The 18,228-nt window shown below is 38.6% G+C and overlaps 1 long non-coding RNA gene and 1 gene segment (V, D, J or C); one reads left to right on the top strand and one right to left on the bottom strand.

Annotated features, from left to right (window-relative positions):
• Window positions 1-298: 298 nt before the first annotated feature.
• LOC118240933 (uncharacterized) lies at window positions 299-10,673 on the bottom strand. 2 transcript variants are annotated; one of them, XR_014123022.1, is made up of 3 exons: window positions 10,589-10,673; window positions 1,459-1,519; window positions 299-798 (listed from the first exon to the last, which is right to left on the bottom strand). It is a non-coding gene; the product is annotated as an uncharacterized LOC118240933 (long non-coding RNA). The 2 variants fall into 2 exon arrangements; XR_014123021.1 differs by lacking the exon at window positions 10,589-10,673 and adding an exon at window positions 8,538-9,580.
• LOC118240900 (immunoglobulin kappa constant-like) lies at window positions 10,640-13,853 on the top strand. The segment is given in 3 exon segments: window positions 10,640-10,654; window positions 11,499-11,991; window positions 13,410-13,853. Coding segments are annotated over 2 exon segments (456 nt in total).
• The last annotated feature ends 4,375 nt before the right edge of the window (window positions 13,854-18,228 follow it).

Consider the following 18,228-nt stretch of genomic DNA (forward strand, 5'->3'; position numbering starts at 1 on the left):
GCCCTGTCAGTGTGGGCCTCATGGTTGGTCATTGTTAGTGTTAGTGTAATGTTAGTGTCAATGAGTGTGTAGCCGCTGTTAGTATAACCCAACGTTTGTACCATTTTATGTTGTCTTTGTTGTTTGTGTGTTCCTGTCTATTAGTGTTATTATGTGTGAGTGCCACGCGTGTCCTTTATGTTTCATGTCATTAAATGTTTCAAGGGAGTCTGTGCGTCCTGCTCAACGCCATGATAGCAAATACATGAATGAATGAATGAATGAACAGTCACATACTAGAACACTTCTGTCCATTTCAGTGAGTTTGTAGGTATTTTATTATTTCTCTATTAGCAGGAGAGCAGAGTGGTGCAGTGGAAGTGTGCTGGGACCATAACCCAGAGGTTGATGGATCACAACCATCCTCTGACAATATCCTATACTAAAATAAAACTACATTAACTCCCTAAGTGATAACACAGAGAAAATAACCCAGGGCCCAAACACAACGGCAGCCCTTCCCTGCTTTCCAGAGCACACACAAATACATACACACTATATACAAATTTACAACAGTGGCCAAGTTAGAGGGATCAAACAAGCTCAGAATCAGAGCAAGTGGGAAAAGAAGCCAAGCACTGAATCAAACATCAAAACTATCACTCGAACAACCAGATGTCCAAAATATCATCTTTCTCTTTCTTCTTCCTCCAAAACACTTCCTTATATCCCTCCTCCAGGCAGGGCCTTGTTTCAGGGCTGGACAGTGAGTATGAAGATCTGTAGAGGAACTCTGGACTGGGTCTTGGGTAACTGGAACTGGAGAGAACAGAGCTTCACACACATACATATGACACAGGGGGACACAGGACGTAACTACTGTCTCATGCTCTTCACCTGCAGGTCATGAGCATTAATGTGACTGTCCCCACTTTTACATCTTAATGAGTTAAATGTAAATGTTGTGATAATCTTGTGTCCCTCAGTGTGGAGGTGCAGGTGTATCCAGTACAGTTCAGAAGCAGCCCTTCACTCTCTGTTCTGTAATGGTGATTTAGATCAGTGGATGTGTGGAAGCACATGAACAGACAGCACTCCAGTTGTCTGGTAGATGTGGGGACTCTTTAGGAGGAAGGATTTCCTGTCTGCTGGTGTTTTGGTCCTCCTGGGCTAAAATTTATTTATTTATTTCAACGTCAGTAAAATATTAATCATATGAAACTAATAATACATTATTTGTGTTGAAATGATGTTCCTTCCTTCTTAGCATAGCAAAACTTTAGTTTGTGTAAATGGTAAATATTGTGACTTTTTCCCTGGAGAGAAATTCCCAGGATGATGGACTCAGCTACACTACACAGTAATTCTAGATTGTCACCCTTTGTCCCATCATCACCTGAAATTATCCAGAAATTAACATAGCAGGACTTTAAAATAACTCTTTTATTCTAAAAAGAGGGAAGAATTAACTTCACATACCAGTTGCTGTCTGGACAGTTTAACACAGTATTTCCTCAGCAGCTTTTCCAGGATCTCCAGGCTAAAAACAGCAGTAAAATGATTAAAAGAATCAAGAGTAACTCAGACCAGTTCACTAGGTAGTGATCACCTGTCCTTATACACCACAGTGATGTTCATATATTACTGCCTTTGTCCAGAACCTGAGTGTGGAAGCAGGACGTTATCAGGGGTTGGTTTAAAGGAAAGATGTTAATCTGCTACATATGTAGTGATGTAAGTATCTATTACACAATGATGACAATTTAAAAGAGCAAACGGTTCAGTACTGTAGTGTTTTGGAGTTGATGATTTGAGTTGAGTGCAGATTTAGCAGCTATTCAGCTGATCTCAGATCAGTCTGTGTTTGAGTCAGAGCAGTTCCTCTACAGCTGAGGGAGGTTTTTGTACAGCATTCTAACACTGTGTGAATGGAGTGTAACCCTGCTGACAGTAGTAATCTCCTGCATCTTCAGCCTGGACTCCAGTGATTTTTAGAGTAAATTCTGTACCAGATCCACTACCACTGAATCGATCTGGAACTCCAGTCTGACGGTTTGATGCATAATAGATCAGGAGTATAGGAGCTTCTCCAGGTTTCTGTAGGTACCAGTGGAGATAATTGCTAACACTCTCACTGGCCCTGCAGCTGATAGTAACAGTCTGTCCTGCTGTAAGAGACTGAGATCCTGGAGTCTGAGTCAGGATTATTTCCCCAAATGATTCTAAAAAAATGATCACATACATAATAACATTTAAATTTGGATGAATTTTAAATAAATAAAATCCAAATTAAAAATATTGTAACTCTGAAAATTAAAATTGCAGCAAATAAACATGAACATCCAAAACCAAGTAAAAATGAAAACTAAACTTATTTCAGTTTGTCTCACCCTGAGTGAGGAGTCCCAGTGTCCCCAGCAGTAGAATGAGTGACATCATCATTGTGCTGTGTGTCAGTGTGTGTTAAAGGACTGAACACTCTCTGATCACCACTACAGCTCTTAAAGTGTGTGGAGCAGTGAAGCAGCTCACATATGCAAACAGGACAACTGACATTTCACCTCACAGCACTAGTTTGTACGTCTGATTCACTTTATCAAATAAATGAAAGAATCTCTCCTCTTCTCTCCTCTTCTCTCTCTCCTCTTAGAGCTCTCAGTAATCCTCTCTTATGTGCTGCACTCTCACATTCAGTCATGATTTTTCTACACTTGGTTTTCCTGACATTGAAGATCATGTTGGTATTGATGACACCTGTGTTATGTCTGCATCAGTAGAACATTTAGAAAAGACAGTATGTAATGTCTACATTCAATAGCACTATGGACACGTGGTAGTGGAATTGGAACTCTCCTTTTTACTAGGTCATTCACCCAAGCTATGTGAATATAGATAGCAGCAAGTTTAAGCAATACACATTTCTTCCCACCTTATTAAGAAAGTCTTAGAAATTACAGTTCTCTAACTTTTTTTTTTTCTAGAGGTAGAGGGTAGACGGCATCTGACCCTGAGCCAGTTTAGGGGAATATTCTGCCCCATAACAGAACAGGCCCCCTATAGCAGACAGTACTCTGGGTCTCAGAGTATCAAGTACAAAACTGCAGCCCTGATGTGGAGTATTACAGTAGGTCAGCAAAACTGTGTCTAACCTCTGCTGGACACTGGTGGAGGAGGACTTGGAGGATCTCAGTGCAAACTTGCACAAACCTTTCGGCAGCTGAGTGAATGTTTCAAGTTTCAAGTTTGAAATTTGGTTTATTCTTCCCACAGGCCATTCGGGCCCTGAATCAGGGAAACTGATAAACTGTGGGGACCACCACCACCATGTAGCATAACTGTATATATATAGATATTCTATTACCACCATGTAACATAACTGTATAACTGTATATATATATATATATATATATATATTCAATTACCCTGTAACACAACTGTAACTATGTTATGTTATTATACAAAACGGATCTGTACATTCTGTACATTGTGTACATATATACACAACCATATACTTTGTAAATTGTGTATATAATCATATTATACATATATTGTACATACATTGTTAATATATTTTGTACATACATAGAATATATATATTTCTCTTTGCATATATATATTTCACGTATATAGAATATCTATGCACCCCTGTTTTCTTTCCTCAGTTTGGGCAGAGCACTCTAAACCATTTCCCTGCGAGTTATACTGTGTATGACTATGTATGTGACAAATAAACCAAACTTGAACTTGAACTTGTGTACATATGTGTGTGTCACTATAATGTCAGAGGTTTTTGAATGACAGCTTCATTAGAATGTATCACTATGGGTGACTTGTGGATGAGGCACTAAACTCAGTGAGTGGTAAGCTGGACTGTGGATGTCTCAGAGGTGCAGGAGGCAGTTCTGACCAGTGCAGGAGAACAGAATGCAGCAGCTCTGTCTGTATTCTGTTCTGTGTCCTGGCATTTCTGTTACTTCCACTGAAATAAAGCTTCATTTTGGACATTGTCTGCTCTTTTATAACTGATAAACATCTTTAATAATGTTACCAGACAGTTCTTGGTAATGGGACAAGCAGGAATGATTACTACTTTAAACAAATATAACGCTTTTACCCTGTGATTCAACTTTCGGTGCTTTGTTGTAAACTTCATTTTTATGCATATTTTCCAACTTCAAGTTGAATGGTTAATGATTTTAAGCATATCAGGTGATGTGTATTTGTGTAATGAGGGAGGGTGTGGGCTAAGGAGATCAACACCCTATAAGAAGCTGTGCATAATTATTAGGCAGCTTCTTTTCCTCATGCAAAAAGGGGACAAAAAAGAGATTTATCTGACTCTGAAACATCAAAAATTGTAAAAAGTATTCGAGACGGATGCAGCACTCTTAAACTTGCTAAGATATTGGGGCATGACCACAGAACTGTCAAACATTTTGTTGCAAATAGTCAACAGGTTCACAAGAAACATGTTGAGAAAAAAGATTCAAATTAAAGATTAGAGAAGAATCAAATGTGAAGCGACCAGCAACCCATTATCCTCCAGTACTGTCATATTCCAGACCTGCAACCTACCTGGAGTGCCCAGAAGTACAAAATGTTCAATACTCAGAGATATGACCGAGTGAAATGTCACATAACGTGAAATGTCAAGACTGGGCCAAGAAATATCTGAAGATATCTGATATCTGATTTTTCAAAGGTTTTATGGACTGATAAGATGGGAATGACTCTTGACAGATCAGTTGGATGGACCCCTGGCTGGATTAGTATTGGGCACAGAGCTTGACTTCGACTCAGACCCCAGCATTGTGGAGGTGAGGTACTGCTATGGGCTGGTATTATTAAAGATGAGCTAGCTGGACCATTTCTGGTTGAAGATGGATGCAAAATCATCTCCCAAACCTAAGGCCAGCCTTTCGAAGACACTTTCTACAAGCAGTGGTAAAGGGAAAAATCTGCATCTTTCAAGGAGACCATGATTTTTATGCAGATGTAACGGCACTCCGGTCTGTTCCATGTGGACAAACAGGAGAGCCAAATATTAGAGGGATAACGTGGACAGTACAAGGGGTTGAAAGACTTTTATAGTAATTACACTGTTATTAGAGGGAACAAACTTGCTGGAGTTCTGTAAAATAATAATTGTAATTGTCTTACATTGTTCAGGGTGGCCAACTGACTGTGTAGGTAACTACTCGAGTTAATGCATATGTGTAGGTAACTACTAGAGTTAATGTATATGTGTAGATAACTACTAGAGTTAATGCATATGTGTAGGTAACTACTAGAGTTAATGTATATGTGTAGATAACTACTAGAGTTAATGTATATGTGTAGGTAACTACTAGAGTTAATGTATATGTGTAGATAACTACTAGAGTTAATGCATATGTGTAGATAACTACTAGAGTTAATGTATATGTGTAGATAACTACTAAGGTTAATGCATATGTGTAGATAACTACTAGAGTTAATGAATATGTGTAGGTAACTACTAGAGTTAATGTATATGTGTAGGTAACTACTAGAATTAATGCATATGTGTAGATAACTACTAGAGTTAATGTATATGTGTAGATAACTACTAAGGTTAATGCATATGTGTAGGTAACTACTAGAGTTAATGTATATGTGTAGATAACTACTAGAGTTAATGTATATGTGTAGATAACTACTAGAGTTAATGCATATGTGTAGGTAACTACTAGAGTTAATGTATATGTGTAGATAACTACTAGAGTTAATGTATATGTGTAGATAACTACAAGAGTTAGTGCATATGTGTAGATAACTACTAGAGTTAATGTATATGTGTAGATAACTACTAGAGTTAATGTATATGTGTAGATAACTACTAGAGTTAATGCATATGTGTAGATAACTACTAGAGTTAATGTATATGTGTAGATAACTACTAAGGTTAATGCATATATGTAGATAACTACTAGAGTTAATGCATATGTGTAGGTAACTACTAGAGTTAATGTATATGTGTAGATAACTACTAGAGTTAATGTATATGTGTAGATAACTACTAGAGTTAATGCATATGTGTAGATGTAGATATATTTACTATAATAAGGTAACGGGAGTTTGGCTTCAAAGCATGTACTTGTTTTGTTCAGCGGTTGTAAGGGGACAAGTCAAGCGTAGTGCCCCGAATTGAGGGGGAGATGTAGTTTTGGTTCACGTTATTGGAGCAGGTAATTTTCCAAATAGAAAGGAGGAAGATAAAATTGTGACTACTGGCTCTGTTTGGATATGGGTATATTTTATTTTAATAAGAGAATATTTATATAATGGGAAAATGTTTTAAATTTAAATGTTTTGAACCATAGGGGAGAGATATTATGAATTCTAGATTATGAAGTATCTAGAATTGTTCGTTCTAAGGGGCAAAGATTAAATATAAGGAGTGGCGTTGGAATGCAAGGGAGAGATTGAATGCCATAATTGGATGTACGTTAAGTTGCCTTATTTGGGTATAATTCTTTGTTGGCCTGGATGACTGATTTTTTTTTTTTTTCTCTATGGTTTTTTTGGATTTTTTTTTTTTAATTTTTTTGTCTGCTTATGGCATCATGCCCCTCTCACTGGACTTTTTGAATAAATCTCCATCATTGGCACACTTACTACTGGAATCATTTTGACTGATAGACTTACAGTCCTGAAGATGTTCAGAGGAGGCTGCAGTGTCTCGGCCAAAGAAAGTAGGTGAAACCAACTGACTAGCTACAAATGAGGCTGCACTGTGGCTCAGCAAGGGTTTAACAGAGTCCTCTACAAATATATCTGACACTGAAATTGGCCTCTCACAAACAGTGCCATCCTCTCTGATGGTTGAAAGTACTGCACACAGCAGAGCACACTCACAGATTCAATGAGTTTAACAGGTGAGGAAGCCTGTCCCTCTCTTGAAAATGATTCCTGTATCCCATGGAGCAACCCCAAAACCTTCTTCTGCATGGTTCTGTAAATACTCAGGGGAGCAGAGAAGGAACCCTTTTGTTTTGGGCTTGGTCCAATTACAGTGCTAGCATTCTCAGACATGGCAGCTGAACTCTATGAAAAACCTTCAGTTTCCTTCTTCAGCTTTTCTTCTTCACTGAGACCTGCTTCTATCCCACGTACAATAACAACTGTTGGATACAGTGAGATAGCAGATTTTGTGACTGATCACAATGGTTGCACACAAAATCCCAAACTCTGGTCGTTGTATTTGGCTATTAGGGAAAGATGGATGTGTGTGTATATGTGTTCCAGGTACACTGCCAGGATTTCTACCCTGTTTGAGACTCCGCCCCGTACCTTGCCGGGTTTTCCAGGCAACTGTATCAGCTATTTAAAAGTCCTTCCCACAATAGAGGGAGAGAGAGAGAAAGGAGACTGTGTGTTAGTTTGGAGTTTGTTTGGTTGTGATTGAAAATTTGTATGTTTTGTGTATGACCTTGTTTTTCTCCATTTTTGAACTTTGGCTTCACCCCTCCTGCTTCGTTAGCTGTGTATATATACATATATGTAGATTGTGTAAAGAGTGTAAATATTGTTTGTTTGGTACTTTGGTGTTGGACACTGGTGGTAGGGAGTGACTGCCATTTTTGTTGGGTGTGGGTTTTCTCTCTGTTTATGTATCAGAGAGTTAGGAAAGTCTTTTGCATGTTTCTGCTATTATTAGGATTAGTTAGTGTGTAGTTTTATTTGATTAGTGTCGGTTTTGGTTATTATTTTGGCCTGGGTCACTCCTGAGGGAATTGCACCAATAAGATTATTTGTAAATGATAACCTCTGTACAATACACTAAAAAAAGCTTCCATTTGTGTTTCTGTTTGTTTTGTTGCTGTTCCTTTTTTTCACAAATTCTATTACATTAGCCATTTGCACTTCTTTTAGCTTGATACGGCCTCACAGCCTAGACGGGGGCGTAACATTGGCGTATACTTCATCAAAGTCATCCATTCCCAGGAAACATGTTACCCATGTTTAGCACATATATGCTTAAACCCCATTCTCGTGTACCATATCATAATGAATAATATAGAACTGAAGGTCAGATAATGATCATACTCACTGCTCATATTTATGACTTCTCCCAACGTTCAGACGGCTCAGACCCCTACTGGGTCTTCTGAGCAGTTTGTCCCACAGGGTCTGGTGCTCCCAGATCACATCTATATCTATCTATCTATCTATCTATCTATCTATCTATCTATCTATCTATCTATCTATCTATCTATATATATATATATATATATATATATATATATATATATATAAATTGTTCCATAGGTAGGATAGACTGGATGGATATATATTCTTCACATAAAATTAATTCGGTTGTAATATGTTGGACCAGTTATCGTTAAAAAAAAAGTACTATTAAATAACACATTAACAAGCTTCTTTATACAACAACTGATCTTTATATTCTCATTCATGTTCAGACATTCTTGCATCAAGCCTGTAATTCAGATACGAGTTTGTCTGTATTCTCAGTAAAACCCATTTAATAATGTGCAATGTACCCAATAAATGTCCATTCTATAGGCCCAGCTTACCAGATATGTGCAGCATCCTGAACATTTATGGTGTTATGATCTTCCCAATAGTCGAGAGAACAGTTTTAAATGTGAGACCCTTCTGAAACAGATTAACAATTTTTCCACGACCACAGGATGTGTCTTTTGACATGGTTGTTTAACAAATGAGAAGCTACTCACTGCATCAGTTAGGGTTAAATAACTTGTTGCCAGCTGAACCATAATCACCCACACAGTAATTAGCCAATGGGAGGCTCTTACCTATTTGCTTAGTTAAATACAGGTGGTGACCTTTTTTTTTTTTGTCCAGGCAGTGTATATGGAGTTTTAAGCATTCCTCATTTGTATATGTATTAGCGTTGATGTAAACAAGGACATTGTTGGGAAAATACTTTTAAATTCAAACAATCCATGGTTTTCAAACGTATTTCATTCTTAAAAATCTACTCCTCAAAATAATTGATTTGAGTGAGTAACGGTGCTTTTGTTATTTTTGCAGTGGTGCTTTTGTTATTTTTGCAGTGTGGTGGGTAGCATTTAGCTCGTATAGTTCCATACTTTTACAACTCAACAGTTGTTTCACACAATAGGACATGAAATAAATTCCTATCTGCTGTTAGAAGTGAATTTAGTCTGATTAAATGATCAGATTTCAAAAGTGGCCTCTATTGGCGGTAACTGCTGAGTGACACGAGCCTTTATGTAGAGCACAGCGCTTGTGACGTCATCGAACAATGACGTCACTCAAACGCTGGCGATAAAGACTTTTATGTTTTTGTTCTACAATAGGCAGAGGCACAGGCAGAGAAGCAAAGACTGCAACAACTGTGTTATACTCCTGCCTCTTCATTTGCAGCTCTAACTCATGCAGCCATACCAGTAAGTGAGGGTCTTCCAGTTTGGATGGAGACTCCTCTGATTCTACGCCCAACTCTGACTGTGGTTCATCCCCACCACTAGCCTCTGCTGAAGGTGGAGATGTCACTGGTTGAGCTGGAACCCAGGGACCTCATTTCTTTATGGCAGGATACCCTCCACTACCGATACTTCCTAAAAAACAGCCTTCACCGCCACCTCAAGGTATCGCCACATCAAGGTATCGCCACATCAAAGAAATCCTCTGTAGTGTGAAGTGTTACAACACCTATCAAACACCTCCAAATTAGAGCAGAGTGAGAATTCCACTATTGTGAAAGCGTCCATCCTAACACAACAGCCAACAGTAAACTCACACCCCCTGGACAAAGTGAAAAAATGCCAGACAAAGCACACAAACAAAAAAGGGATGAGCCCTTAATTTCTGTTATGACCCAGTCCAGGTAGGGTCTGTGACAGAAATCAGCAAATGCAGAGTTGGGCTTAAATGTCAAATGCAACTGAGTGTGAATGATGGATATGTGAGTTTAGTTTACTCGTATTTTGCACTTCTAGGTATCAGCATTGATCCCTGTATTCTACAGTATTCTAGTTCATTGGTATATTGGACTCTAACCTACTGTACTGTACTTGGATATATTCTATGAGTAAATGACAAAGCGCTTTTGTAAGTCGCTCTGGATAAGAGCGTCTGCTAAATGCCGTAAATGTAAATGTAAATGTAAATGTAAATGATATAAGAGTGTAATACAATAGGCACAAATAACACCAGACAGACTTCAGGTGGGTCAACAATGAAAATGGTAAATCAGCAAACAAAAATAAAGAAACTGACTGACCAAAGTGGAACTGCATAACCTAACGAAAACAAAATGAGAAAACAAAAACACATACACACTTTCCTATCTCCCTCACCAGACACAAAACAGAGACAAACCCAAAACTGCAAAACAAACAGCAGCCCACACTACACCTGGTGTGAAGTGACACAAGTGAACACAAACTATATGCACTAGAATATAGACACTGTATACACTATATACACTAGATATAAGGGCAACAGAACAAGCAGAAGGCCAAAGCGAATCTCAATGTGGAAGTAGACTAACAGGGTCAGAGCACAGAACACTCAGAACAGCAAAGAACAAACACACAAGTGAAAGCACAAGATTGAGCATGAAACTTCCTAATACCGTCTTCAGGACCCTTTTATACCCATAGGAAGGGAAGACGTGGCACGTGGGTGACGTCATCGCCAGGTATGTGGACGTCAGGGTCTTCAGCTATCTGAGAGGATTAAGGACTCAGTGAGGAACCGGAAGGTCTCAGTGGGGAGGAATCAGATACACTGATCCTGGATCAGATCATGCACATGGATAATCTGTTTAATCCACTGAAGCCTTAGGGCATTGTCTCTGTTTTTGCATATTTTCTTAAATTCAGTTTAAAGGTTCTTAATTATAATTACATTTAGTTATTTTTGAACAAAAATATAATATTTTCAATTTATGATATTCTTACTTATCAAGTTCCTAGTACAATTACTGCAATCTGGACTTTCAGATTATTGTAGTGCTTTCTCAAGAACCAGTGGAGGGCAGCCTCACATTGTTCAATGCATCTTAAATTTTGTTTGTTTACAGTGTCACTCTCTGTGACTGTTGTTTTTGTTGATTCTTTGGTTTCATATTTGTTTGTATTGAAGATGCTGCCAAACAAAATCAAGGCAGTAAATAAATCAATATTTTATTGGATCATTACTTGGTTATATAGTTGAATTTCACAGTAAAGTTAACAGGGCCGTTCAGATAGAATCTTTACTTTTCTCAGCATTGATTATTGGTTTTGTAAAGTTATATTGACACGTCCCAAAAAAGAACTCTCAAAACGTTATTTTACAATAAAATATTTTTTTAACATTTTAGTGAACAGATATTTTGATAATACAAATTAAAACTAATTTTAATATTCAAAAAACGAACCAAAGGAAAAATATATGGGCTGCAAGAAATTGATTTATTTTTAGTCTTTCTAATGCCTAGATATTTCCCTGCATATTTTAACAATTAAAAATTGTAGCAGTTAATTATTGTTTTGTAAAAGGCTTTCTAAAGGTCAGAGTGAGCGGCTTCTTTACAGCAGGAGGTTTTTGTACGACCACTGAGCGAGTTTGTATCACTGTGGAGCACTTTTGGTGGCGGCACAAAACTCTCAGTTGGACGTGAGTATCTTTCACTGCTTATCCAAAAGTTCGTATTTTCTGAAATAATAATCGATATGTTTGATCTTTGATAATGATGGAGACTTAAAACATGTTGCGGTTGCATTTCTTGTGGTTTACGGTGCAACAGGTGTTACGAGGTAATTTATCTAATAATATAATGTATGTTTGTATTTTGTTTAATTATTTTAAAAATCTGAAAAGCGTTTGGCTAAGTTTATGAGTTTTCTAAAGCATTAATGTCGAAGCTCCATATTACGCGGTATATAGTGGAGAGAGCGGCGTGTTTAGATCAGGAGGTTTTTGTTCGGACAGTAAACGAGATTGTAGCTCTGTGGTGGACTTTCGGTGGCGGAACAAAACTATCAGTTGGACGTAAGTAGACTTTAAGTTTTCTTCACAATTAATCCACGTTGTCTAAGCACGTCAATATGCCCCATGGTTCTGTAAACCACCCGTAATCTTTTGTAGACTAATTGTGACTTTTTTAAGTATCTTCCTATATAATAACCGTTGCTATGTCGTTAGCAATATCGACTTTTTAATTTATACCGATGGAAAGTTTCTTAAGTGTCGTTCAGTAGTAAAAACATACATGTTTCAGAAATATCTCTCAACAAGCCTTCATCTGCTTGCTGGGTTCATTTTAAAAGGTAGTAATATCGGTGCATGATTGGATTTTATCGGTGCAGTTCACTTATACCGTAATACTCGCATACTGAAGATCAAAACGTTAGCTGTTACAAATACTCAAGTTCTTATATTGTACATCTAGAACACAATAATGTATGTCTTTAGATAAATTATCTTGACCTGGATGTTGCCTTAAACGTTGTTATTAGCGTACAAGAATATGAAAAATATCTCTAAAAACACAATTTTTGTAATCAATTGCTGTGATTCTACAGAGTCTACATATATCTAACGCATGAACAATAACGATATAAGTCTGAAATAGTGTAAAGGGAGCACCGAATTCAGTTTCATACACACAGTTTTAGAGGGACAAAACTCTTGTATTTAAGTTACTTTCACTCCTTACTCAAAATTAATTTAGTTTCTGTCTTTGTTTTTCTATCTTTATTTCTAATTGTATATTGCATGTATGTAGTATCTTTAATAACTTCTTTCATTACAAAAAAGAAAAGAAAAACAAGCGTCTTTGGGGTTGTATCGTTCACTAACTCTGAAGCTAAACTACGGCGCTGTAAAGAGAGGAGACGGCAGTGTGTTTAGAGCAGGTTTATGTACGGACCTTAAACTAAGTTAGTGTGTAGGACACTGGACGTAAGAAGAACTTCACTTTTTATTCCCAGTAAATCACAGTTTTAAGTAGGTATTGTTTGTAATAAAGGTCTCTTTATTAAAGCGCATTAAAGGTGAATTTATTAGCGCGTTTATCCTAACCGTTACAGTGTTGTTACAGCTTTTAGTGTAAATCGAACCTCATTTTTATCGTTTTTTTTATCAAAAGCATAAATGTTTCAGCAAAATCCCTCATCAAACATTTATTCTGCCTACTGGATTAATTTTCATTAGTATAAGTGTTTGTCCCTGACTGGAGGTTGTCGATGCAAAGCAGTTTAACCGTCATACTCGCATACTGAACAATCACCGTCTGTTAAATATACTTCCATTTTAATTCATGTATGATTAGAAATTATATTGATTTAAATGGTTCATAAATTAAATATACTGCCAGGGCTTTAATGCCAATGGAAAATTATATTGTTGATCTAGAACATTTAACGTTTCTTGCCTGTCTGAGCTGTAGACCGTGTTGTGTCTCCTAGGTGACGCCCCGCCCACCCTCACGGTCCTGCCCCCCTCCAGTGTACAGCTGCAGCAGGAGAAGGTCACACTCGTGTGTCTGGCCAACAAGGGCTTCCCCTCAGACTGGAAGCTGAGCTGGAAGGTGGCTGGTAGCAGCTGGAGCTCGGGGGTGAGCCAGAGCTCCGGGCTTCTGCAGAAGGATGGCCTCTACAGCTGGAGCAGCACCCTGACCCTCCAGAAGGAGGAGTGGCTGAAGAAGACAGTGACCTGTGAGGCCACCAAGGACTCCCAGTCTCCTGTCACACAGACACTGAGTAGAGAGCAGTGTGCTGAGGCGTGAAACTCCCACATGTGTACTGAAGTGTGCTCCTCTCACTCATTAATGTGCTGTGTTTAGTCTGTGTTTATTACTCAAATGTTCCTCTGTTTATTGGTCAAAATGAAATAAAAAAAATTTGAATAAATATTATAGTCTCTTATTTAAAACATTTCTCACAAGATTACTCATAAGAATAAATACCTTTAGTCCTAAATTTCTGTTCTGCAGAAATACTAATGTGTGATGAGGTATAGGATTAAACTTTGATACAGCTGCCATTTCATTAATCACGGTAAAGAATGAAGCAAAAAATAAGACATTTCAACATGTTTCATTCACTAGAAACTGTAACACGAGTAAGTTGGTATATTTTAGGAACATCAGGGGCTGGGGGACAAACCATCTGTAGCCCTATCACTATATCACAATGTATTAAGAGTAATAACAAAGAACTGCTTAATATTTGGTACATGTTCTTTTTATTAATTGAGTCACACGGTGCTATTATGACACAGCCTGGTTTATCACACAGTGTTACTGAACTAAATGTGTGTTGCTCTAAGTTACCCTGTACAGGTTTAACATACATACACCCCACTCACCTGATATCCACCCCGACTCTGTGTGTGGGAGTGTGTGTGTGTGTGTTACTGAACTAAAGGTTTGCTGCTCTAAGACACTGGAAACCTGGACACAGTGCTGCTCTGTTCTGGGTGACAGAAATCTGCATTGCCTGTACAGGTTTAACATACATACACCCCACTCACCTTATACACAGCCCAACTCAGTGTGTGTGTGTGTGTGTGCGTGTGTGTGTGTGTGTGTGTGTGTGTGTGTGTGTGTTGTGGGGGCGGCAGAGGGCGTAGAGCGGGCCATGCGTTTGTGTGTGAGAGAGAATTTTACTGAAAGATTTCAGTCAGTTTTTCAAAAAGTCATTGTTTCATTTGGTGGCATTATTTCATCTTATTGTATAATAAGTTTATTTAAGCAAGGATAGTGAGGTTATTTAACTTTACCCCCTAAAGATCTTAAATTTTTCACTTTTACTTGTTAACAAAGATTTAGAATGGACATGAAAAGTATGTGTTGGTAGAAATGTTTCACAGTAGCTGAGAATAATCAGAGGAAGGCACAGACATGGTGATTAGTGCTTTAGTGTGTGCTTACATCACCTCTAAACAGGACAGAATCTCCTGAAGATGACTGACACTGATTTAGCAGTCATACTACTAGTAGAGATTTCTCTCCATTAATAACTACCTGCTCAATTATAAGAACAACTGCCCCAAGAGACCAAAGGACTCAGTACTGCAGTGCTGTGACTGGTTTCTGATGCTCCATGCACTGGAAGTGTGTAAATGTGCCTCTGTGGGGTCTTGATAAGCACTAGATAAATTCCATGCGTTGTTATTATTGTTATAACTGTAGTGTTTTGTCTTCATCCGCTCCAGCAGAAACAGAGAGATCATCTGCTCAAAGAAAAGAGAGACAGGAGAAGTTTAGGACCTTCTCCAGGTTTCTGGTGATGCAGCTCAGTCTGAGCTGTTATCACTGTCAGTGTCAACAGCAACATTAGCATTGTGTTTAATGGTGGGTTTCTTCTTGATGGATCATACTAATGTTCACACCTTCCATTTCTAACTGATAGACAGCAGGAGTAGAAGGACATATATATCTACAAAACTCTCCTCCAACAGAAGTGAAACAGTGTTGTCTGTATTGTGTCTTTGTGATTCATTATAGATTTTTTTGTTGACTTGATTGAGTGTGTTGTGGTTCCTAGAATAATTATTTTCTGCAGATTTGTGTTGTTCAGTAGTGAGTGAGTGTGTTGTGGTTCCTCTCCTCCACAGAGTGTGTCATTGTGCTGTATCATATCCTCCCCCTCCACACCTGCAGTAGGTCCCAGCTGCAGCAGTGCAGTCTCTGTGCAGTCTGACTGAGGGAGGTTTTTGTACGACTATATACACTGTGTGAATAGGCGTGTACTACTGATATCATGGTAACTCTGACAGTAATAATCTCCTGCATCTTCAGTCTGGACTCCTCTGATGGTCAGAGTGAAGTCAGATCCAGATCCACTACCACTGAAACGAGCTGGAATTCCTGAATATAAGCTAGTAGCCCCATAGATCAGGAGTTTAGGAGCTTCTCCAGGTTTCTGCAGGTACCAGTTTAGATAATGTCCATAGCTGCTGTGATAAAACACTGCAGGGTTGGTTCTACAGCTGATGGTGACTGTGTCTCCTGGAAGAGCAGATTTCAGTGCAGGAGTCTGAGTCACAGTCACCTGACACATGGATTCTGGGGGAAAAAACCAAAACAAAACAAAGTAAATCCAATTTAAATCATATTTTATTTTCCATTTCTTATGTTGCTTATATCTGTTAATAGAAGGTTTAGAATATTTTATTAAACAAGACATCTGTTTTTTTAGGTTATTCACCTCAAAAGCAAAGCATAAAATGATCTTTTACCTTGAGTCCAGAGGAGCAGTGTGCAGATGAAGATGGGGATCAAAGTCATGGTTGCTGTGGGTGAAGTTGCTGGGGCAGGCAGCTCTCAGTCATGAAGTGTTAAACTCACAGAACTATAAACACTCCCAGAGCACTGAAGCAGGTGCTGCACATGCAAAGTGACCTCTCTGTTTTAATACACGTCTACCAAATACTCTCTGCGGTCTCTCTGTATTAATTCACGTCTACCAAATACTCTCTGTGGCCTCTCTGTATTAATACATGTCTCCCAAATACTCTCTGTGGCCTCTCTGTATTAATACACATCTTCCAAATACTCTCTGTGGCCTCTCTGTATTAATACACGTCTACCAAATACTCTCTGTGGCCTCTCTGTATTAATACACGTCTACCAAATACTCTCTGTGGCCTCTCTCTATTAATACTCATCTACGAAATACTCTCTGTGGCCTCTTTGTATTAATACACATCTACCAAATACTCTCTGTGGCCTCTCTGTATTAATACACGTCTACGAAATACTCTCTGTGGCCTCTCTGTATTAATACACATCTACCAAATACTCTCTGTGGCCTCTCTGTATTAATACACGTCTACCAAATACTCTCTGTGGCCTCTCTGTATTAATACATGTCTAACAAATACTCTCTGTGGCCTCTCTATATTAATACACATCTACCAAATACTCTCTGTGACCTCTGTATTAATACACACCTACCAAATAAACTCTGTGACCTCTGTATTAATACACTCTACCAAATACTCTCTGTGGTCTCTCTGTATTAATACATGTACACCAAATACTCTCTGTGGTCTCTCTCTGAAGTAATGCCTCCACTGAATACCTCTTACATAACCATATTTAACAGAACCAACCATACTAGAGAACTATAAACTTTATAATATAATGTAATATATAGGTCAAATAGTATTTCTATTTAATATAAACAATGTCAGAAAACTATGGAACAGTGTGCTGATTATTGGATAACTCAAGTTCAAGTTCAAGTTCAAGTTCAAGTTTGGTTTATTTGTCACATACTTAGTCATACACAGGATAACTCGCAGTGAAATGGTGGAGAGTGCTCTGTCCACACTGAGGAAGAAGAAAAACGGGTGCATAGAGAAATATATATTCTATATATGTACAAAATATATTAACAATGTATGTACAATATATGTATATTATGATTATATACACAATGTACAATGTATATGGTATATATGTACACAATGTACAGAATGTACAGATCCATTTTGTAAAATGGCATATTTACAGTTTTTATGTTACATGGTGGTAATAGAATATCTATATATATACAGTTATGCTACATGGTGGTGGTGGTCCCCACAGTTTATCAGTTTCCTTGATTCAGGGCCCGAATGGCCTGTGGGAAGAAGCTCCCCTTCAGTCTCTCTGTCTTGGTCTTCAGGGAGCAAAAGCGCCTCCCTGACCTCAACAGAGAGAAGAGTCTATTGTTGGGATGGGTGGGGTCCTTCACAATCCTCCTGGCCTTGGTCTGGCACGGCTTGTAGTAGATGGTCTGTAGGTCAGGAAGTTCCGTGTGAGTGATGCGCTCTGCTGAACGCATTACCCTTTGGAGTGCTTGTCTGTCCTGCTTGGTGCTATTCCTAAACCAGACTGTGATGTTCCCCGTGAGGATGCTCTCGATAGTGCTGGTATAGAAGTTCCGCAGTACCTTGGAGGGCAGTCTGAAGTCTCTTAGGCGTCTGAGGTGGTAAAGACGCTGACGAGCCTTCTTTGCCAGGGAGTTGGTATGACAGGACCAGGACAGGTCCTGCAAGATGTGAACACCAAGGTACCTGAAACTATCTACTCTCTCCACCGTGGTTCCACTGATCCTCACAGGTTGGTAGTGCCGCTCCTGCTTCTTGCTGCAATCCACGATCAGCTCCTTTGTCTTACTGACGTTTAGGAGGAGATTATTTTCCTGGCACCAATTTTCCAGGTGTTTAATCTCCTCCAGGTAGGTCCTCTCATCATTGTCCGAGATCAGGCCCATGACAACGGTGTCGTCAGCA

The sequence above is a fragment of the Electrophorus electricus genome, chromosome 4 (assembly GCF_041902795.1).
Source record: "Electrophorus electricus isolate QZ-2024a chromosome 4, ASM4190279v1, whole genome shotgun sequence".
In the NCBI taxonomy this organism is placed as follows: Eukaryota; Metazoa; Chordata; class Actinopteri; order Gymnotiformes; family Gymnotidae; genus Electrophorus; species Electrophorus electricus.